General features: G+C 31.9%; 1 protein-coding gene across 1 annotated transcript; it reads left to right on the top strand.

The window, feature by feature from the left end:
* Positions 1-1,314: 1,314 nt before the first annotated feature.
* LOC111714220 (uncharacterized) lies at positions 1,315-24,384 on the top strand. The gene is made up of 17 exons (XM_023489282.1): positions 1,315-1,350; positions 2,054-2,131; positions 2,643-2,696; positions 3,774-3,887; positions 8,475-8,541; positions 9,493-9,559; positions 9,685-10,221; positions 11,612-11,642; positions 13,611-13,752; positions 18,149-18,332; positions 18,660-18,709; positions 20,432-20,528; positions 20,674-20,756; positions 21,204-21,272; positions 22,346-22,450; positions 22,507-23,201; positions 23,585-24,384. Exons 1-17 carry the CDS (start codon positions 1,315-1,317, stop codon positions 24,047-24,049), a joined length of 2,874 nt encoding a protein of 957 aa, XP_023345050.1. The 3' UTR covers positions 24,050-24,384.
* Positions 24,385-24,638: the final 254 nt, after the last annotated feature.

The following is a 24,638-nucleotide window of genomic DNA, read 5'->3' as shown; positions in this document are numbered from 1 at the left end:
TGTTTTTTATATTAATTTTTATTTCACTAGGAGAACAGAAACTAGAAAAAAAACACATAGAAAGAATAGGAAGAATAAAAAGAATTAGAAGAATACCAAGGATTTTACTAATATAGTAAAACTGTTGAATTGAAGACGATATTTAAGCAATCTTGTGAGTATTTGATGCTATTATAAAGCAATGAGACTGTTTCATCTGCAGTAACTGTATTTTATGTTCCTTGGACCATGCAAATTCTAACATTCGCCTTTATTTTCCACAGTTTAATAGGTCTCACTGTACATATGCTAAGGAAAAGATGTATTGAGAAGGAGGATAAGTAGTAAATAGAAGGTCGTGGGGATTCTAGACTTTATTTTTTGTTAAATCAGAATTTTTTATTTTTTTTTCTCCCCCCCCCACCCTTCCATTCTTCTTTACAGTTGAAAAAAATGCTTAACTATAAAAAAGCCAGCTAAACAAATGTTTTCCTTTTAAATTTCTATATTTAGTAAGCTTAACATTGGTCCAACACAAATCCCTAGAATCAGTTTTTATTGTTGTGTTCAGAGGTCTGTTCTCAAGAAAAATAAACAAGAAAATCATTTTATTCTGTGCAGTGTAAATAAATATTCTGTACCTTATTGTATAGTTTTTAACTAATGGTGCGATATTTTCTTTAATTTTTATTTAAAGGGGATGGTGGAGTTGGCACATTTGATCCCCCCCTACATCAAATGTGCCAACTCCACCATCCCCTTTTATTTTAAAATGGCCAAAAATCTATTCGTTTCCGCTTAGAATAATCTATCTCAAGATAACTTACTTTTTTATGTACTTAAATATAAAAGTATTTTACGATTTTTAAAAAAAAATTTATCAGAGATTAGAACATGACTGAAAATATTCTGATACAACTGGTATGTTCTTTATATAAGTTTTACATGATTTGTAAAATACAATAGTATTTTGTATTACATACACGCGAACAATCCCTTTAATTTTTAAATTTAACATTTAAAGGAACATATGCTGTCAAGGTTAAATTTATAATTAATCGATTCTAAAATTTCAGTTTTTTATTTTTAAAATGTGGTTAGAAAAGAATGCTATGAGTCACTAATTATTTGACAGGAATATTCTTCAATTAATTTCTTTAATTTTGTATTCGAATATTGTTGTTCAACCCCTTTTTAAATATATCTTTGCGATGCTGTTACATCTCTCTATAAATAAACATCTCTGGAGTTTCAACGGATAAAAGTTCTGTGTTTGCATTTTCTTTTCTTTTTATACTGAAGTGTACTTGTTGAAGATAGTGAAGAGAACTATAGATGAATAGAGATGGCCGAGATACAACCCCAGTCCAGGTATTCATTATTATACATTATTGGATGTAATACTTAGTAGAATATTCGAAAATCTCTTTAACAACTTCCGCTAACTCAGCTAATCAATATTCTTCAGGAAATATAAATTTTTTTAAATATGTATAACCCCCCTTAGATTTTATTTTGGGCTTTCTAAAATCCTAGGTGTATACATACAGTCCTAAACCCACAGAAATCTATTGAAGAAAACCCTAGAACGAGAGGTTGCAGTAATCCCTGCGCGCCCCATGGTTTCGACCAGGTCTGATGTAGGACATTAAATTGGGACCCCTTAAAGAAATAATTTTGATTATTATAATAATCCAATTATGTATTAACTATTATGATTTCTAAACATATTCTGCAATATAGATTTGAAAAGAATAATAAAAATTATTAATTATTCAATGTAAACAGAGATATTTTCTAACATTCAACATAGTTTTACGCATCGAACTTAAAATTTCCAGAATTTAAACCTATATACTGCACCTTTTTGGGTCATTTTAAAATATTATTGGGCCATCCTGTATAGTGAACATCAATATATAAAGTTGTAATCTCTGTTTGTTTGTTTGGATGTTCAATCATAACTCATAACCTCTTGACCAATTTGCCTCAAGTTTTGATTGGAAAACTCCTGTTAAAATAGAAGTTTAATCAACATCTTGTAAAATTTGTATTCAGTAGTTCCTTTGTTTAGGTGAAAGTAACCTACGATGAGAAGGAAACTAATGATGTACAGTATGTACAGTACTGGAAAACACCAAGACCTGGACACGTAAGCAAATAAAGGAAATAAAGGATTTTTTCGGAAACCTTTCGCCAGCCTACAAACCTACTCATTATCACACTGAAAACAATATTTCAATAAAAGGAAATGAGTCTTTGTCACAAACTTAAATTTTCCAATCCCTATATCTTTGCAACCTGATGTTGTAAGCCTGTGATATTTCAAACTTAGATTACTTGATATATCAGAATTCATAGTTTGAAATATCTAAGGTTTACGACATAGGTTTGCAAAGATATACGAATTAAAAATCATAGTTTGTTGCAAAGACTCAATTCCTTTGGGTGTCTTAAAAAAATCAAACATTTTTTTCTATCTATTGTGTATTTTTTTAAAGCATAATTCACAAATGTCTGCATTAATTCCAGAATTCATTGACTTTCCGAGGTTGTTCATGTAGTCGCTTAATTTCCCTGGTTATTGGGACTTATGGGGGGAAAATGTATGGAAGTCTTTATCATGTTTTTTATATTAATTTTTATTTCACTTTTTGTTTTAGAGGTTTGAGGTTGGAAGATGGCAATCCTTAGAAGAGAAATATTTCCCCAACCAGGTACAGTGATCAATAATATTTAGCGACATGATTGTCGTCTTCTCTACTTCTTTTAATTAGAAATACAGCGAAGAAATATGAAAAATACGAAATTTAATTTCAATTCCTAGCGGCATTTCTAATCTAAAAGAATGAGTGAAGACGACATTCATTCTGCTTAATATTAATTTACATTGTCAAAAACATTATTCTAAAATACTAAATTGCGAGAAGATAAGTTTTATTTCACGATCACACAAGAAAATATATGGAGAATTTTGTGCCGTTTTATGTGGGAAAAATTTGTATTGGCGTAGTTAGGATTTTTTGGAGTTCAGGAGACTCAACAAAATCCTGAGAAGTTTAACATACTTCAAAATTGTATTCTCTAAAGTTTATTTGTCATCTTATTTTATGCAAAATCTTAAATCTGGCATAAAATGTAAGCCCGAGCTGAAAACTTTAGAATGGTGGATATCGTGATTAATGCGAGATCCTCTCTTTTTCTTAATATCGAGACTAATCTAATCCTGTACTTGTATCCTAAAGAGTGTATAAAATTCAATTAATCAGAGTCGCGTATATGAAGCCGATAAACTTGAAATTTTGCGCGCCATTTAAGATTATATACAGAAATGGGAGGACCTCTCAAATATAGAAAACCCCGCCGGTTTTTGATTTTTCTCTACTATATCCAAGAAAGAACGGTTTAAGAAGAAAATCAAAAGTGTGTCCATTGGATAATCTGTTAAGTAATCGAGATTAAGGATATCACATTCTAAAGTTTTCAGCTCTGATCGATTTTTTAAATCGTTCGTAAACTAATGATTGGTTTTGTTTCGTTCAGGCATATATACTTATGAATAAAGTTATAAAATTAATTGTAAATTCAGTAAGAATTCGTAAGTGTTTGTGAAGCCTTCTAAAAGCCAAAAATCCTAAAATACCTATTTAAAAAACAGAGGACAATAACTATGCAATGCCCAACTCTAATGGATGGAAAGGGGAGGGGAGGTGATTTGAACTATATGGATCTGGCCAGTGATAAGGGTATTGGGTAATACTTTTTTATCTTCTTAATCCTATATTTGCTGCCAGGTAACAGATATCTCTGCAGAGTCTGTACATGAAGATCATCTACAGCATGTACATGAAGATCATCTACAGCATTTCCAAAATATATCTGCACAAACTGTTTCTCATGAATCCAAGGCACACATTTTTGGATAAAGAGTATATTTTGAAATTATTAAAAACATAAATTTATAATTGTTTCCACTGCTTCATGCTACATCTGAGTATTAAGACTCCAGTCTATCCGAATCCAGTGCCATGTCCAATCTGGCGCATCCTGGTCTCTTTGTATATCTATTTTCGATGGATTCCAATGGTTTCCAATTCTGTAATTTTGTAATTTTGTAATTTTGTATTGAAATAAAAGAATAATTTTTATTCAATTATGGTTTACAGCCACGGGTTGGTCGTTCCAACTCTCTTATTACTCCTCAACAAAGGTTAAACTTATTATTATTATTTATTATTATTCATAGAATGGAAACACTACAGCTCCCAGGACGAAGATACAGCATTAATTCAGACAGCTCAGGTATATATTGGGAAGACGACAGAAATATCATAAAGTTTTGAAAGGAAGGTCCGAAACAATTCAAGATAAAATATCGTTTGAATTATTCAAGTAATTGTATTTCTTTACTTTGGGCAAAAAATTTGCATTTTTCTTTACAGTGGCTGGTCACAAAGGGAATGTACGACCAAGGAACTACACTCAGAACGCCAATTCTTATGAACGCAAATGGTTTACTGTACTCTCTGGGGGCAATGTAAACAAACATCCACACCAGTCATAGTCTTTGACTTCAGATTTTATTTAAAATGTCGAAGTAATCACTATGAATTTTTTCTTTACTTATTATCCGTCCAGTTTCCTGCCCTTCAAGGGAATATTTTCACGATTTTAAGCCACTAATTCTCCCCCTCCCTCCCTCCTTTCCTTGTATGAATGATGTCCCTGCAGGATAAGGCGACATTACTTATTTTTCTAAAGGGAAAGACGACGTACATTTACTTAACCAATAAATAAATATTTTTCTTCAGTTTTGAGTTCAGCATCTTCTATGTCCTCCCTCTGGAACAATCAAGATCCAGGTAAATAAAAATCAATTAATTAATCAACGAATAAACAAATTTTATCTCCGTTCCCCTATTATTTTAACCTAACATAATTAAACATACAGCATTAAAACTTTGTGTGCTGGGTTGTCCCCCCCCCCCCTACGATCATTTCTTCTTCCTTTCCTCTCTATTCTTCAATACCTTTTCCTCTATCTACTCCTATTCATTCTACTCCACCTCACGTTCCTTTCTTCTTCTTTTCCTCTCTATTCTTCAATACCTTTCCCTCTATCTACTCTTGTTCATTCTACTCCACCTCACGTTGCATTTCTTTAGTTCTGAATAGTTTTTGTTTCATTTGGTTTTATATTAATCTAACATGTATTTATCGCTGCTAAAGGGCCTTTTCATTCAAACAGAAATTGATATAGAGGTCCTGGCTAAATTAAAATGTATAAATTGTGTACCTGTAATTGTTATTTATTAAAATATTTAGTCAAATATATATCTAATATATATCTATATATCAATGAATGACCAATCGCTCGAATATAAATTGTAAACTATTTATTCAAATTAAGTTTGAGCTCAATCACGACCACTCAATATATTAAAATCGATTATATATTTACAATGCAAGAGATTTATTGGTTGAAAAATGAAAACTAAATTTAAAAGAAAAAGTATTTGAGGACTTTGCTTGGACTTAAATATGTTGATAGATACTAAAATAATCTTGTTCTGGTCTAATCCTCTCTCTATTTAGTCTATACAGTATAAAAAACGTGTAAAAGTATGGGACTTGTTTTGTACTGCAAACTACTGTTTGTTTTTTAAGTAAACCACAAATGAATATCGTATGATATGTTGTTTCCAAGCCTGATGAAGTCATATAATGTTTAGGAGAAAGACGACCTTCTCCACAGTTCTTTCATCCAAACAGGTATTCATTCATTCTGACTGTCTTTAGACCTCCTTTAAATCTTCTATTCATTACTCAAGTTTAATGATTCGTTTCAGTGTAATTTTCATTGATTTTCCTTCATTCAAGTTTTATAAATGCATTCTTTTGATCTTTTATATATATTTACCTTTTTTGATAAAGCTTCTTGCATTATTTCTTCTATCTATTCACGTTTTCATGATCCTTAGATCCTGCTTTTTATTTCAGATAATATTTTTCATTCATTCACAAAATTCCTTTTGTTCATTGTTTTGTAAGTTCTGGTGAAATTACAAGAAGAATTAGCGTGGGAGGTTTAATTAGTGAACTATGTAAACTCGTCCATCCTAACTCTGAATTGCAGTACAACTTCCTTTAAAATACAAAATTTGTTTATTTACTTATTTGATATTTGGATTTATTTCCCTTATTGGGAAATTCTCTATTCCTTCATTTGGTATTTTTCATTTTAATTCCCTTATTTAGAAGATTTTAATTCTACACATTCCTTTATTTGGAATTTGTAACTCTTTGATTTTTGACAGTTTAGTTGGAATAGTTCTAGGAATTAATTTTTTTAATGAAGTTTTATACAAAGTGATCAAAAGTTTGCAAGTTTCTACGCAGAATATCGGTGAAAATTTTACCAAATGTATCTTTTGTCTAGGGCAAAAAAATAATAAGTTAGTTTGTAAATTCAAAGTTTGATCCAGTCTTAAGAATTAATTTTAACTTTTAAAAGTTGTGTTAATTTCTGTTTAATATCGATTTTGAAATCCTAGTCACGTTAGTTGTCTAAACTTTTGCCTCTTCAATAGTTTTCTATGTTTTAGGGAAGCGAGGAATTATGAAGGAGGAGGGGTGGGGCCAGACATCTTTAAATGGAATCTTGTTCGGGTAATTAAAGGGCGATCCAAAAAAAACTGTCTTAATTTCTACGTTTTGTTCCATAAGAAGTCATTTTAATAGAAAGAATTTTGACTTGATCGCCAAATGACATTTTCTCTTTCCTAAACCTCCATAAAAGCTGAAACATGGAAGTCATCTGACGTATTTGAAATATTGTGTAGCTATTTAAAGAATCATCAATTATTTGAAATAAGATCCAGAATTTTACGTATTTTACCGTTTATATTTAAATGTTATGTATTAGAACCATGTTTAAAATATACATACTCAGAGTCAAAACGCAGTGAAGGTTCTGTAGGGTTCATCTAATACTTCGCTGTGTGGCAGATTTAATGGCCTAAAATACTAATTATTTTGCTTTATTTGTTGGGAAAACAATCACCTTTCTTGACAGATTTTATGTGTCAAAATTATTCTCAGTGTTTTTTTGGGTGAATTGGGTGTCATGTACAGTGTACACTGTACAATCTTAACCTAGATTAATCTTACTATTTAGTGTACGTACAGTACACTGGACCTAAATAATATTCTAGGATGGAGAGGAGAGGGGAGGGATGAGAGATATTGAGGAGGATACCCAGGTATATTAAATACGAATATTAGATCGTCTGTTAAGAATTAGCATTGTATTGCAGTGATAACCGGAGAACTCTGAATTAGGAAAACGACTTTATAATCAAGTTATGACTTTAAAAAGTCCAATGAGCATTAGACACAGAAGACGTGCATTGTAAACAGACCCGTTTCACTAAATTAGTGAATTATGAAGTGTCCATTAAAACTATTTGTTTTGAAACAACATCAAATACGCTTTAGTATTGAAATAATGTCGTCTTCCTATTCCATTGTGTTTCTGGTTATCACTGTACCTAATTTTGAAGAAAGACATAAAATAATTAAGTCTCCCAGGAAATTTTTTATGTAAACTTTAGAAGGTTGTATAAGGTGAACAGAGAAGGGGGACAACTAAAGCTTTTAAATTAAAAATCCTTTACAAAAGAACTCGGTCACTTAATTCCCTTGCCTATTGATACATCATGTACATTGTATATCATGCGTAAGTTTTGCGTCAAGATATTCAGAAAAGGTACTTTTACTTAACACTTGCCGCCGACTCTAATTTTTTTATTACTATATATTCGTATCCTGGTTGACAGTGGTGTCAAGTTTTTCAGATTGCAAAGATGTAAGGATTAGAAAATTATAGTTTTAGAAATAATACCTTTGTGGCGGAAGACGACTCAATATGAAGAGGCTGAAGCCGGATATTCGGACGCGGCAAGATGAACATTCTATTCCTGCCACGTCACCTTGATATATGTTTTCGATTAAGATAAATTAAGTTTAAAATTTAGTCAATAAAGTATTTCTTTAAACCTCGACGCGTATTATTGAGCGTAGCCAAATTGGATATTTTTAATTACTATATATTCGTATCCTGGTTGACAGTGGTGTCTAGTTTTCAGATTGCAAAGATGTAAGGATTAGAAAATTATAGTTTTAGAAATAATAACCGCTACCTTCAATATTTTTAATAATAATTACTATATATTCGTATCCTGGTTGACAGTGGTGTCTAGTTTTCAGATTGCAAAGATGTAAGGATTAGAAAATTATAGTTTTAGAAATAATAACCGCTACCTTCAATATTTTTAATAATAACCGCTACCTTCAATATTTTTAATTACTATATATTCGTATCCTGGTTGACAGTGGTGTCAAGTTTTCAGATTGCAAAGATGTAAGGATTAGAAAATTATAGTTTTAGAAATAATAACCAATACCTTCAATATTTTTAATTACTATATATTCAGCTTGATGAAGGCTGCTATGACGGGAAGATGTACGGTGTAGAGCCTGGTTTGGGAAATCAATCTTTTGGTATTTTTTTTTCTTCTTATTTCTCCTTTTTAACTTGTATTTGGATTTTTTGGTTAAAATATGTAAATATATGCGTCACAGTACAATATCTCATTGTATAGGAGGAAGGGATGGATATATGCGTCACAGCAGTACAATATCTCATTATATAGGAGGAGGGGATGGATATATGCGTCGCAGCAGTACAATATCTTACTATATAGGAGGAGGGGATGGATATATGCGCCAAAGCAGTACAATATCTTATTATATAGGAGGAGGGGGATGGATATATGCGTCACAGCAGTACATTATCTCATTATATAGGAGGAGGGGATGGATATATGCGTCATAGCAGTACAATATCTTATTATATAGGAGGAGGGGATGGATATATGCCTCATAGCAGTACAATATCTTATTATATAGGATGAGGGGATGGATATATGTGTCATAGCAGTACAATATCTTATTATATAAAAGGAGGGGATGAATATATGCGTCATAGCAGTACAATATCTTATTATACAAAAGGAGGGGATGGATATATGCCTCATAGCAGTACAATATCTTATTGTATAGGAGGAGGGGATGGATATATGCGTCATAGCAGTACAATATCTTATTATATAAAAGGAGGGGATGGATATATGCCTCATAGCAGTACAATATCTTATTATATAGGAGGAGGGGATGGATATATGCGTCGCAGCAGTACAATATCTGATTATGAAAGAAGAAGTTCAGGAATCGGTAAATAGCAGTTTTTTCTTGCAAGACTACAATTATCATTTTTTTGATCCAACTTGTTTTATTTATCATTATTATCTGTCTTTATAGATTTTTTAAATGCTCCTTAAAAATTAAAAGNTCAAATTTCAAAGACGACTTTCAAGTCGTCTTGCTATTGTCATGTTTCCTGGGACACCCTGTATGTTCATAGTCCATTTATAATATTAAATGAATATATAGAAAGCGACTATGAGCGACGGTACTCAGTGGATTCCTACAGAAAATCTGGCAGCTTCAGTCTTGACAGGTACAAGAAGTAGTTATATTATTAAACGGACAGGGAAGTTGTTTATTAATCCAATTAACTACATTGAATACTTTAGACACTATGGAATATGGATACGATTGTGCTTAGTTAAAATTATTATCTAGAAGACGAAGTTCTGGTATGTCCTGGGACGAAAGAAGATCGAGTATGATGTCAGACGAGAGACGAGAAAGTAACTTAACCGAGGATAGACTTGGGCACATAACACAAGACGATAGACATGGTGGGACTGTGTTGGAGGAAGGACGAGAAAACACTTGGAGTAACGAAAGAATAGAGAGTAGTTCCAGAGCTGATCGACGATGGAGTACCATGTCGGGTGAAAGACGGTGGAGTACAATGTCCGATGACAGACGGTGGAGTACATTATACGATGAAAGACTTCAGGGGGATAGGAGGGGAAGTAATTATTCGGAAGAAAATCGGAGATGGAGTACAGTGCTAGATGATAGAAGAGGGAGTACTCTACTAGATGATAGGAGAGGGAGTAATTTGTCTGATGACAGGAGAGGGAGTAATTTAGCAAATGATTGGAGGGGGAGTAATTTGGCAGATGAGAGGAGAGGGAGTAATTTGGCAGATGAGAGAAGAGGGATTACAATCTGTGAAGGAAGATGGGTGAATAGTATGCTAAATATCAGGTAAAAATTAATTCTAAATTCTCGTGGGAAAATAATATAACAAGTTAAACGAAATTTTCTTACGTTATAGTGGACATGTTTTCCAAGATGAAATAAAAAAGTATAAAAATAGAAAATAAAGAACACATAAAACTGCACTTATTTCACTATAAGATAAGCACTTTATTCTAAAATTATCACTATTATTAATGATTTTGTCAGACAAAAAAATATAAGTTTGTGACGTAATAATACAGCTGTACTGAGAGTGTAAAAATTCTATGTTGCCATCTATAGTACTAGAATCTATTTGGATTTGAGTATAGCTAAAGACTAAGTTAAGAATTAATAAAATATTTTTTTCGTTTTAGAGTTTTGGAGGGTGGAAAAAATTATTTTGATTTTCTCAGTTAGAAAATTTTTAGTACATGATTGCTTGGAATTTAAAAAAATTGGGGGGGGGGAATATTCGAAGGAAGGAAAACTAAAACCACAGACTACTCACAGACTGCTTATCTCCTTTCACAGGTATGGGCTACGTAGACCTACAGTTGACCCGGCACGACATGCTACGTTTTTACGATAGGTTTTAGACTGCCATCTCACGGCCACTTGTTGAACATAATACCCATTCAGGGGTTAAGTTTTACAACTTTATAGAAATACCCCAATTTTAAACATGAAACATAACATTTATGAATTCAATCTATTTTTGAAGATTTTGTGTTTCGTATCCAAAGGATCCTTAAATATCCCTGAATACAGATGTTTGCTGATTGGTCGTGTACAGTACTTGTACACAATAGAACATGCTGTGGAAAATATCGCATATCAAAGGTTTCAATCGATCTCTGTAACTCTCTTATCTCTGACTAAAAATAAAATTTCAAGTCCCGGCCACATATATTGTGCTCGCTGGCCGAAAATCACTTACAAACATTTAACTCTTGAGCATAAAAGAGTTACATACACAATCACTGCCTTAATTATACTCGTCGTTGGTAGAAACGCATATATCTTTATTTATACTTGGTTTAAATACAGCAACAGTTGCGGTGAATTACTGAAAAAAAACATACATAAGTTAAACATATTTATNGGGCGCGGTTAAAGTTGTTAAACAGGAAATCATCAGGATTTTTTACAAACGGTAATTTTGCAGTTAATTTTTCCTTCTTAGGATCGTAAGCGGATCTTGATGCCACTGACGTTGAATCTTGGTTTGTAGATTTGAAGTTTTCGTTGTAGAGTAGTGTAGATCAAACTCCTGTGTTCTCCTAATATATTGGGATATTACATATATTGTTTCCGTTCAGGGCTTGTTCTATTTTCTTTATCTTTCTATACTGGGTCGGCTCACACTTTTTCTAAAAAAGATTTCTACCTGAGGAATCGATAAATATATTTTAAGGCGAGACAGTTTGTACCAGGAGGATGGGCAGGTTGGAGGGCGTGGCTGTGATTCTAATCTAAAGGAAAATCATATTTATGATTGAATTAAAATTTTTGAAAATTTGCTTTGCCGTTTTGCGTTAAGGTAAAGGTTGGCAATGTTTAGAAATAAAAATATATCGAGCATATTTTAAATGAATTTTTTTTTTAATAATGTCAAGAATAATATTATGAGTATAGGAGGGGGCAGGAGGAGAGGATTTCCTGAAAGATGTACAGCATAAAAGAATTCATGAAACAGGTATCTATTCCAATTAAAGCACCAAAATAGTATTTCTTTCTTTATTTATGTACTGTACTGTATTAAACTGTACTGTACTGTACTGTACTGTACTGTACTGTACTGTACTGTACTGTACTGTGCTATATCTAGGTTGTGAAGGGAAAGATGGTGAGATCCCTGAACAAATAGAAAACCAACCAACCATCAAAGTATTTTTTTTATATATATAATAATTCAAGTTACCTTGTTTTGTCTTGGTTAAACACATAACAATTTCTTTGACTTTTTAATCTTTATTAAATATCTAGAAGAAGAAAAAGGTTTAAACAACAGCTTTTACATGTGGGGGGGGGGGAGGCGTCAACTTGCTCATTGTTTTACATTTCTTTTATACCTTCCTTCCAAAACTTCCAAAATTAGAATTCCAATCGGAGAATATTTACAATATAGTACAGACATAAATCCTAAGAAAAGAAGAGCTTTTGTATCATGCCTCTCTCTCCAACAATAACTATTTATTAAATTAAATGATTTGATATAAAGATTCCAGAGCTGGAAACTTTAGAATGGTGGATATCGAGATCAATGCTTGATCCTCTCTTTTTCTTATTTTTTGATTTTTCTCCTCTATGTTCAAGAAAGAACGGTTTAAAAAGAAAATCAAAAGTGTGTCCATTGGATACTCATTACTCAGATTAAGTAATCAGGATTAAGGATATCTCATTCTAAAGTTTTCAGCTCTGTTTACTGCTTCTTCTCCATTAATTAGAATAATTTTATAGAATAATTCTGAATAACTGACAGGTCTCTCAATAGATAGATTTGACAAGGGGGCAAAAGTAATTCATTTACAAAAATATTATTCCCATACTTTTTTTCCCAATTTTTTGAAGCAAACTAATATAATTTATGATTTTTAAAATGGCCATAAAAATGTTTTTGTTCAAAGTAATTTTGCCATATAAATAAAAATTGTGCATTGCATGTTATCTCTGCTGAGTGAATGGTTGTCTTTTAGTATTGAACATGATATTATCAATAACAGTTATAGTAATGAAAATAATAATGATAGATAATGATTAAAATAAATATATTAAATTAATTTCTAAAGTTTGGTTTGGTAATTACAATCTCGGGATACCCACGGGAATGTTCTTAGCTTGGTTTTGATATTCTAAGTTGAGTGGGCCTACTTTTAACGGGAAAAATAGCTAAAATCGTAATTTACGACACGGGTCGGGTAAACGGTGGGACTAACTATCCCCTGGGTCACGCTGGGTTTCCAAGCTAGTAAATATATAAAGTTGTAATCTCTGTTTGTCTGTTTGTTTGTCCGATCATAACTCAGGAAACCTTGGACCAATTTGCTCAAAATTTGATTGAGAACTATGAAGAACCATGGGAATGTTTTTAGCTTGTTTCGAGACTCTTAGTTGAGTGGTTAAGACTAAGCGCGGCTAAACTACGGCGGGAGTAACTAAGCTCAACTAGGGCAACGCTGGGTTCCCAAGCTTTATATAAATATTCCAATTAACATGAAAAACAGCAATTATGCAGTGTTTACACCCCAATTTCACGTAATAAAATATTGATTTTTAACCAATTGACAAAACTATTTGTCTTTTAACAAAAAAAATGCATATAACATTAACTGAATGTCATTTTCCTATTCAAAAGTTTTACAAGTAAGTGTAAATCTTATTTTAACTTCCCGTTAACTTTATTATCTGTTCAGGCTGGTTGTGAAATCGGTCATTCCGATATTTGTCCTTGTAGTGATCATATATGCCCTGATAGTGGGCAAGCATGTCCTGTTAGTGGGCAAGCATGTCCTGGTAGTGGGCAAGCATGTTCTGGTAGTGGGCAAGCATGTCCTGGTAGTGGGCAACCATGTTCTGGTGGTGGGCAACCATGTCATGTAAAGGATGTGTGTACAGCAGATCATACAGTTTCTCCTCGAATACAAAATATGCTTGAATGGCTGAAATCTCTTAGGAATGAAAATAGTTTCTTTTAAATTGGAAATTTTGTTGTAATGTCAAGTGACCCTTTAATTATAGAGTGGCATATCTGATTTACAATGGTACCTTTTAAACTAATCATTACTATGCTGGAAGATTTTGTCGTTTTTCAATATTAATATTTGTTAAGTTGTCACAATGTCTTCATTATTACTGTGTCAAGTCTTTTTGTTCGATAAACCATTTAATCTTGATATCCCATTTAACCTTGATATGAAAATGCTTTAAAGGTAACATTGTAAATCGGACATGCCACTCCAAAAATGGAGGGTTATTTGAAATTACATCTACAGTTCCCAGAACTAAAATTTAACTTTACAGATTTTTTTAAATAAAGATAATTAATGATTAAATCCACTCTGCTAAATTGTAAGTTAAGATTTTTTAGGACTTGTTAATGATTAAGATTTTCTTTTTTCAACTTGTTTTCAATATAATCCAGGTTACACAAATACAGTCAATATTTCCAGCACCTTTCATACGAGGAGCTTCTTAGGTAATCTTTTAGTAACATTGTCATCAATATCTACAGACCTGTTTATAATAGATGGACAATATGTTTGATTTTAGAAATATTTCAAATTCAAAGGAGTTGAGTTTTTGCCACAAAGTCTGATTTTCTAATCTCTATATCTTTGTAACCCAATGTTGTAGACCTTCGATATTTCAATAATACCAAAGGTTTGCATCAAAAGATTGCAAAGATATTGGAATCAGAAGATTTTAGTTTGTGGCAAAAACTCAATTCTTTTAATTACTGTCCCAGTTTACCCCATTTAGCATCTATCACGTGGTAATCGTACACTTATTGTTTTGTAATCTTAATATTTGAACAAACTCTCTTTTAAATATTCATGTTTTGAAATATATGAACAATTCCTTTATTGTTATAGTATGTAATCAGTCCCTTTAAAAAATAAGATTTTTAAATATTAAAATGGTTCCATTGATTCCAGGTTAACGGAACCGGAACTGGAGCAACTAAACATTACAAAGGAAAGTAATCATGTAAAATTATTAATAAGTTTTTAAACATTCTTCTGAAAGAATCAAAAATCAAGTTTTATCAATCATTGATTTTCAAAAATGATTTGTCCAGAGAAAATTTTTAGATTTATTTTGGATTTTTTTAAATTAAAATGTAAAAATATAAAATACTAGGATTTTAGAGGGCTTTGCGCCCATCTTCTATTTAAATTGTGAACGTGTTCTTTTTGTTTACATTTTATAACAAAGAAGAAAAAAATTTCATGGATTTTAAAAAAAATTCGCGGATTTTCAAGAATTTAAATATTTTACAAAATTAAAAACCTTTAAACACATTTTTTTAAAATTTTTATCATTCATAAACCTTCCCTGTGATGTGATGTCCCACAAAAAATTTGGACCCGATCGGTTCAGCCGTTTTGACGTTTATTGGATACAAACAAACAGACAGACAAAAGATGAATTCTATAGTAAACTTTAAATATTTCAAATTATGAATTGTGTTAGATCAAATAATCTAAGTTTGAAATATCAAAGGTGTATATAATCAGGCTGCAAAGATATAAGGATTAGAAAACTTAGTTTGTGGCAAAGACAAAATTTCTTTAACAAAGTGATAAGGCGCCAAACGCTGGAAAACATTTCTTTTTAGAATTTTGTAAAACATTTGCTGATCGCGATAAACTATATAATTCATACACAGTAAATATATATTCAGTAACATATTCACTTAAAGATATTTATCCATTTATAATTTTGATCGAAAGTTCAGAATATCACAAAAAATGTTATTTATTTCATTTTAAAAATTACATTTTGGTTTTATAGTTGCGCAAATGCGCACAAAAGTTAGATGACGTTGAATTTTAAGTATTATTTTTATCATTTATATATTTTTTTAATAGATTGGTGTAATTAAACTAAACAATAACAGTATATTTAGAAGCTTTCAAAAAAATACGAAATTTCTTAGACCAATTACGTCAATCCAATTATCTTTATAAGATAATATATTTACCTAAGAGTTTAATTGGGAAAAATATACGAAGTTTAGATGACGTCCGATATATCTGAATAGTGAGATCATTTTACCATTCACGTTTTCACGTTTTTTTCTTCATTTAAGTTGCCAACTAGAAATATCTGAAAAAAAACTTTAACTTTTTGGAATTCTAACTTTTGTTTTCATTTAAACATTTAATTTGTTTAATTCAGATAATTTACCCAGTTTATCTTTTCAAACCATGGTGCTGTAGAATTGATATTTCCAAATTAAAATATCAAAATTACAAACATAAAGGACATAGAAACTTACATCTTTCTATATAGGTACCACCGACAGGTAATCAAGGTATTCAAATTGAAATAACCTTCGTCATCTCACATTATTGATAAGAATTTATAAATAAACTCAAATACAAATTTATTTGAATAAAATCTAGATATTTATAAATGGAAGTTATTAAGTAACCTAAGATTCTTACATTCGCTTAAATAGAAAATATTTAAGATTTTTACTGTAAGGAATATTATAAAGTGTTAACTGGGCAATGTTGTAAGGAATATTATAAAATGTTAACTGGGCAATGTTGTAAGGAATATTATAAAATGTTAACTGGGCAATGTTGTAAGGAATATTATGAAATGTTAACTGGGCAATGTTTGCTGTATGCAGCTTATATGACAACCTACTTGAACTTAAACTGCCCAGGGTGCTCGACGTAAAATACTGAGTTCCATTCAGAAACTTAGAGAGAGAACAGATACATTGCAGAATATAAACAATAGCTTAGGGACAACAACATTATTATCATTATCATTATCATTATGTCAATGTCATTGTCATTGTCACTGTCATCGTCATCATCATTGTCATCATCATTGTTTGTCATCATCATTTTAATTATTATTATTATTATTATCATTATTATCATCATCATTATTATTATTATTTACTATGAAGGAGAGCAGACTTAACGATCTTGCACTTAAAGCTTTACACCCTAAAAGGCTGTCTGACCTCTCTACGGAAACAATCATTGAAATGTTTGTGCAAGCAAATCCCAGAAAATTGTAGCTTAAAAGAGTTGGTGAATATGTAGATTGAGTAAATTCTATCTAAGAAATTCAGAAGAAATTTCGTTTATTAGTAAAAATATAATTTTTAATGATGCTGTGATTATTGATTTATTGTATTTTTATGGTGAACAAAACAAGTCCAGGTGGGAGGGGGGGCAAAAAAAAATAAAAAAGGTATCAATATTTTTTCAAAAAAGGGGTTTTTAAGGGGGGTATACTGTTGCCAAGGGGGCATATTGTGCCCCCCCTAAACAAAAGCCCTCGTACGCCCCTGTAACCATGATACTTGATCCCCTGGATACGTATAGATTATAACCTAATCAGAAGTCATGGATCCGGATCCGCTAAAACATCCGTATACTACATGGCCTGTATGACGAAAAAAAGGCCAAAATATAAAAGAAAAACTACCAAAAAAAACCTGTTGTAAAAACCTGTGTGGAACTATTTGAATTTATTGTTTTAATATTAAAGGTAAACGAGTATGTGTCGTGTGTTCGATTCCTTTGAGCAGATTTGTAAATTTTGTAAAATTCTTATATTAACTTGCAGAGTACCTCTAAAGAATATAGGAAAGGAAATTTTCAATTTTCTAAACCCTATATCTATACAATCTTAGATCTTTTACACTTAAAACTATTAATTCTGTTGGACCAAATAATCTAAGGGTGGGCCATTAGAGAATTTATTTTCTGCACAAAAACAATCTGGAATACACAATGAACTCGGTTTCGGTGGCTAAAAACTGATTTAGCAGTCTGTATACAAACAATCTAATTAGGCTGAGAGAAAGTGCAGTTGTGGGGGGGGGCTCTATTCTTTTTTTTTAACGCAAATCTATTAACATATATTTCCCTTGTCTGTTTATTTGTCCGTTTATTCCCTATCTTGAAATACTAGGTTCAATTTCATGTTTCGGTTCAAAGAGTTCAAGTCCAGTTTCGGATGCTTTTGTTGACAAACATCCACTATACAATCGTACAGTCCCCGAAACTGAGTTCATTGTGAATCAAAGAATTTGGTGTGTTCTGAGTAAAAATTCTCTTTTGGCCTATACCTTACCTTGAAATAATCTAAGCTTGAAATTTCATTATCATTTTACAAAGATATAGGAATTATGAAAATAGAGTTTTTTTTGCTTTATTTGAAGAAAAATACTTGTATCGATAAAATATTTAATATTCAGGACTAAAGAAGGAGGAAGAACTAGGAGCAGCGGAAGGAGTGGAAAAGAGAGAAGACTATAAAGAAGATGATGAAAGGAGAAAATCTCAAGAAGAACTTGACTCTGAAACTCTGGGAAAGGAAAAGGAAGGCAAGAATAAAGGAGAATCCAATGAATTGGCAGATCTATTCTGCCTCACTCTTAGGTAATTATTTTTAAAATTAGAGATAAAAATTTATTTACCATGGTAATTTATCTATCATTTATCGGGTATCTTGTGGATAATTGTACTGTACTGAGTGTACAATGCACATCCCTTAAAACTGTACACAGTGAGTTTGTCATGTACGCAAACCCGATCAATCAAAAACTATTTTTTTGCTTGTTTGATAATGAGCTGCCATGAAAAGTTTGACTGATGAGCTTGTTGTTATTTTTTCTATCACAGATTGACCATATTGACAGATAATTTTTTCATATTTTTTTATTTATTTTTTTAATTGATTAATTAATTATTTATTTATTTATTTAGACGAGTATGCACAAATCTTCTTCTCTCCCCCTGCACGGATTCTGGCAACGGTAAGGGTTAATACTAAAACTAAATCTAGTTTCTCTATTGTTCTAAATATATATTTGTATCTACATACAGGACTATCGTTGTAGTTTTAGTTTCCCTTTATTGAACAGAGGGGCATGACCGATTTACAACGATACCTTTTAAATATTTTTCTGACAGACAAAGGTTTAAAGATGAAACTGTTGTGAATCGGACATAACATTCTCTATTACAGGGGACATTAGTTCCAAAACTAACACTTAGCCCATTTCTAACACTGAGTGTTAGAAATGGGCACAAAATGAAAGACTGGGTTTCTAGGATCCCGGCCCATATTAAGAGTAAAAGTCGATAGTAAAGACAATAATTAACATTTTATTAAGCATGGCAAGGACAACAATTCTCAATTTTAAATTATTTTCTTAAATCAAAATTATAAAAGGAGTACTTTTTATATTAAAATCCTTTCAGGTTTTCCATTTTCGAACATATCCTGAATTTGAATCATTGTCGCGTTTTCGAGACAAACCCCACTTCCCCGTTTTTGAGTATAATCCACAATTCGAAACAAACCTTACTTCAATAACTTACTAAATGAATCGCTGAAAGTAAAAGTTATCTTATGAAGACTAAACTAACTGCTAAATTAACTCTAGAATCTAAGTTTCCACATTTTATTTGTTAAATAAGAGAATAAAGTTTATTTAATTTCCTGCATTAAATCTATACTATAAGTACAAAATGATAATAATATTTTGATTTTTCAATGCCGTAATATTTTTTTAATTATTAAAAGAACATTAAATTTAAATTTTCCTTATCAAAAAATCTGTTTTGTTACTTAAGTGCGTAAATGCTTGAAAATTTACGTTGATATGAATTCGAGTAATTGTCTCAAAACCAGGATATGTTCCGAAAACGCGACATGAGCTGAAATGCGGTATTTGTTTCAAAATAGAAATATGTTCTAAAATAAAAACAAGTATCATCAAAACTAATTCTCCTACCTTATCATTAGTTAAAAGTTCACATTTATTGTTTCAATAAATAGTTTTAGCCAAGGTACATGCAAGGAAAGTTAATTGCGGTCGCGTATACTCTGCATACATATTGAAACCAATTCTCGGGCGGAATTTGTTAACAAGAATAGATGCATCAGTGTTTGTCTGCTATCCGAGGAAAATAAAAGCATTGAATTTTGAAAATTTTGAAAATTCACAAGTTTCCTAAGACCAGAATATTTCATAGATTATTTTTGTGAAAATGAATTCCATGTCAGGCTTCGACATCCGTCTTGCAGTACAAAAATGCGTACACCTCTGAAATAAATTTCCTTGCATTAGTACCTTGGTTTTAGCCATTTTATAATAAATGTTAGGGTGTAGTTTTGTTCAACTCGGCTTGTATTTAAACATAAATACACTTGAAAAAGATATCTTTGCAGATTTAGTGTCAGTTTTGGAACTAATTTCTCCTGTATTAATGAATAGTCAATAAGTCTTTATTTTGTAACATTTTTTTTTCTATCCATCTTAACTTCTCATTAACTAATCAATTTATCTCTCTATCTGACTTTTTATTCATCCACCTGTTTAGTGTCTATCTATCTATCAATCTATCTAGTTATTTACATATATCTATTTAATTATGTATCTATCTATCTGCCTATTAATGTATTTATCCATCTATTTATATATCTGCCTATTAATGTATTTATCCATCTATTTATCTATCTGTCTATCTAGTAACAAAGTTTGTATCGCTGCTTGATATGTGCATGAACTCTGAAATCTTTACTCAGCTTCAAAAACAGCTTCTCCTATCCTGGAAGCTCAAGATCAGGTCAACAAAATTTTATTGCTTTTAAATACAAGATGTTCTAAATATTTTTTTTTGTTAATTCCTGATTTCAATGACTAAACGTCTTTTAAAATGTTCTTTATCTTTTGTCGAAATATAGAAAAATTGTATATTATTTGATTTGTAGAAGTATTTGGCACCCTGTCCCTTTAAGGCGGAGCTCACTTCAGTACTCAAGACGACCTTCATTTCAACCATCACAAACCTTAGGTACAGGGTTACATGGCTGGCTGGCTGGGTCAACAGCAACAAAATGAGGACTGCGTAGAAATTTAAGAAGGATTTAAAGAAGTGTTTTTCACAAACTAAAATTTTCTTTTCACAATATCTTTGCAACGTGTTGACTATTTTTTATGGAATAATCAAGATTTTGATATAGTATATACAAGGTTACCCAAAAAGGATGAGACCGTTGGTAACCCTGTATATAAAGGCTACAAAACTTGTTGCACAATACACAGATATAAGGACTAAAAAAAACTAAGTTCATGGCAAAAACTCGATTCCTTTGAAAGTGAAGCAAGGTGAAATGCAATGTGGAGAAACTATGAAAATGAAAGAGAGATGTTATGCAATATATATATATAATTGAAAAACAGGAAAAAAGCTTTAAATGGGGGAACACCTCATAAAATAAAAGATAATAACTGTTTTCAGGCCGAAGATTAAGTTTACAGACTCGAAGTCAATTCTTCACAACTGTATCTTGTCGCGGAGTATCTCAAGGTATACAGGGTGTCCCAATAAACATGGGAATTCAGTGACGAATTCGATATCGTCTTTTTAGATAATTCTTTGATTTAGTATAGTGATACCTACTGAGAAAGCTGTACTATGTAAGATTTTCGTCTGCTATGTTCACATTTTGTTTGTTTATGTTTTGACTGCATACGGTTGTACTTAGTAAAACAAGAAAATTGCAGTATACAAACAGAGTAAACTTGACCGTCTCCATCGTTCATCTTGCGGAGACATTATAGACACATCTTTACAGCTATTTACCCTTTTCATAAAATAAACTCTAGCAGACATAATAATATTATGGCTTTTTAAATTAGGTATTACAATGCTAATTCATAACACAGACGATATCCAATTCGTCACTGAATTCCCATGTTTTTTGGGACACCCTGTAGATTACATTTTTATATCATTCAATTATCGATGTTCTACTAACAGTAAGCTGTCTAACTCCTTAAGTCGAGTCTAAGAGCTGGTAGAGTCCGATTACGTGATACAAACTGTATTCAGATCGGGTAGCTAGAGCTTTTAAATTGCGGGATTTGACCTAACAATTTAAAGCTGGAAGGAACACTGCGACGTAGAAATGCTGAAAGAGAAAACGTGCTTCAAGTTTTTCCCATTTTTCAAAATTATTACCATCATCATTGTAAGCGGTTAAAATGTGGAATAAAGTCAAATGCGGGGTCTACCTACTCTTTGTCTGGGTCTGTTCAGAAATATTTATTAAAGTTTCTTTTCAGAAATTTTAATTACGATTATCTTGTAGAGGTTCTTAGATTACATATTTTAATAAACCTGCATAGAAGTTGAGATGCAGCCATTTACATTTATTATAAAAATGTTTCTTCTCTATAGTTTTTCTAAGATTAAATCAATATCTAAGAGAGGTGAAATTGATAACTAAATTGCTCTCAAGTGGATAAAAAATTAGTTACACATTAATATTAAAAGTAAAAAACAAAATAACATTGCACTCACTGTAAACAACCGTTATTTGGAAAAAGAAAGAATAAAAAAATTTTATTAAACGTTTAATTCTATAAAACTGTGTAAAGCTGAATTAGGCACCGGTCGAGAAACATTGGTTCCTTCCAATACTACCATACTTCCTACTATGCCACAAAGAGACCAAGTCCTAAGGGCCTCACTAATGTCTCCAGGTATTGAATATGATATGTGTAATGGAAGAACACAATTTAAAAATATTTTGTTAAAGGTTTTGTAGGAGACGGTGGTGGTTACATTCTTCCTGGTGATAAGACCCAGGTTGGGATGGGTTGGGATGGGTTAGATCCTGTGTCAAGGTTTCTACCTGGAGTACCGCTAGATTTTGTTAGACTCCCTGGATATCATATTCCCTCGGATCCTGGCTGGTTTCCTGTCCCTCCTGCTCATACACGGATACAGCCAGTTCAAGATCCTAATTTCCAATCTTCTCAGGAGTTAATTTCAGGATTCTCTCCAATTCAAACTGCTTCAGTAGGTTCTAAACCTGCAAAAAGTTCCCTTCCCTATGGTTTGAGAACAGTTCAAGATCTTCCTCAAAGTTTCTGGATTTCTGCTAATGATCCTTCTCTTGGTTATAGACCTGTTCAGGACAGTGGGAGAATATTGCTTGAGCACGGAGCTAGATTAATGGAACCCGGATATTCTTCTGGTATCGGAGGCATTCAGAGAATTGAACCTCGTTTGCTTGACCAAGCCAAGAGTAGAGATATCGAGTCCTGTAGTAACATTGTGGATATATCTAGCAGTAAAGATTTCTCTAAGCCAGGAGAGTTTGGTGATGGACCCTGTCATAGACAAGATCCAACCTCTAGAAGTTCCGTAGGAAGAGCAGACCCGGGAGGATTGAATAGGATGTGCTTGGATCAAGGAGCCCAAGCTTATATTCAGGATCTGCTTCTACAGGTTAGAAATTACCCTGAGAAATAAAGAAATAATTTCTATGCTGAACATGATTTTTTACAAATATTTTGAATTTAAGATTTAATTTTATCTCTCTTTTTCGAATTCGATCATTTTACTCATCCTGAAAATGTTGAAAATGTATTAGTGTACCAATATCATCCTAATAATCAAAGGAATTGAGTTTTTGCCACAAACTCTGATTTTTTAATCTCTATATCTTTGTAACCCAATGTCGTAGACCTTAGATATTTCAAACTATTAATACTTATAGATAAAATAATCCAAATTTGAAATATCAAAGGTTTGCACCATCAGATTGCAAAGATATTGGGATCAGAAGATTTGATTTTGTGGCAAAAACTCAATTCCTTTAATATTTTAAGGAGCAGAAAAAGAATCCATTAAAACAGTCTTCTAGTGATCAATCGTGCGTCAACAATATTTATGAATCTAAAGAAAGTAGAAAAGGAATGCCCCTGCATAACGAAAGTCCAATCAAAGATGAGCTTTCACGTGGTCGTCATGATGGAGTCCGCCTTGCTGGGGTTCCTGAGGATACACGGGAACCTGAGACCTCTAAGCCTTCCGGTCAGTTTAAACTGGTTATTTCTAGTCCAGACAACAGAATGCCTCAAATGTTTAGTCACAATATGGCGCCAAGCCAAACCATACAGAATACACGCTGTGAGCGGGCAGGTCCCGTACCTTTACCAGTCCAAACTAGCAGCAGCCCACCCGCGCCAAAGGAAACTGGTTTAAAACCGGTTTCCGCGGATAATGGAGAAACCAAGATAGACAGCGACCTGGAGTCCATCTGTCTATCTGTAACCCGACATGCTTTAGAGTAGATTATGGAATATGAATAGATATTTATTTAGATATATGTAATATGAATTGTATATTGTATTTCATCATACAAAGAGACCAAGGGAATTATTATTATATTTTAACCGAATGTCGTCTTTCTAATGCCTGAACAATAAAGGTAAATATAGAAAACTGCTAAAAAAATATGAATTATACCTATGACTGTAGTGTTGTGAACTGTATCTACGATGTATAACCTACTAAATTCTCTAATTATAGTTTAAAGCCATCTTGCCCACATTCAATAAAATGTTCTATCTAATTAGTATGCATCCTGAAAATTGTTTGAAATACACATTTTGATTAGTGGATTAAATCATGATTAAAGTTTTGTGGAATCATTTCAAAATATTTTAGTTATTTAGACATTAATTATTTTTTTTGACCGAATCTAAACATTTTATTTTGAGCCAAATATAAAATATTTAGCTTGGGCCAATTAAAAAAAATTTGTACGCACTAAATTAAAATGGTTTAGTTTGGACCAAACAAAATAATATGTTCGACCAATTTAGTGCATAAGTTTTCAACCATTTTAAAATATTTTTATTCCTCTCATCATGTCTTTTA

This window comes from Eurytemora carolleeae, unplaced genomic scaffold (assembly GCF_000591075.1).
Source record: "Eurytemora carolleeae unplaced genomic scaffold, Eaff_2.0 scaffold573, whole genome shotgun sequence".
Lineage (NCBI taxonomy): Eukaryota > Metazoa > Arthropoda > Copepoda > Calanoida > Temoridae > Eurytemora > Eurytemora carolleeae.
The sequence above is the reverse complement of the archived record's forward strand: the minus strand, read 5'-3'. Positions and strand labels throughout refer to the sequence as shown.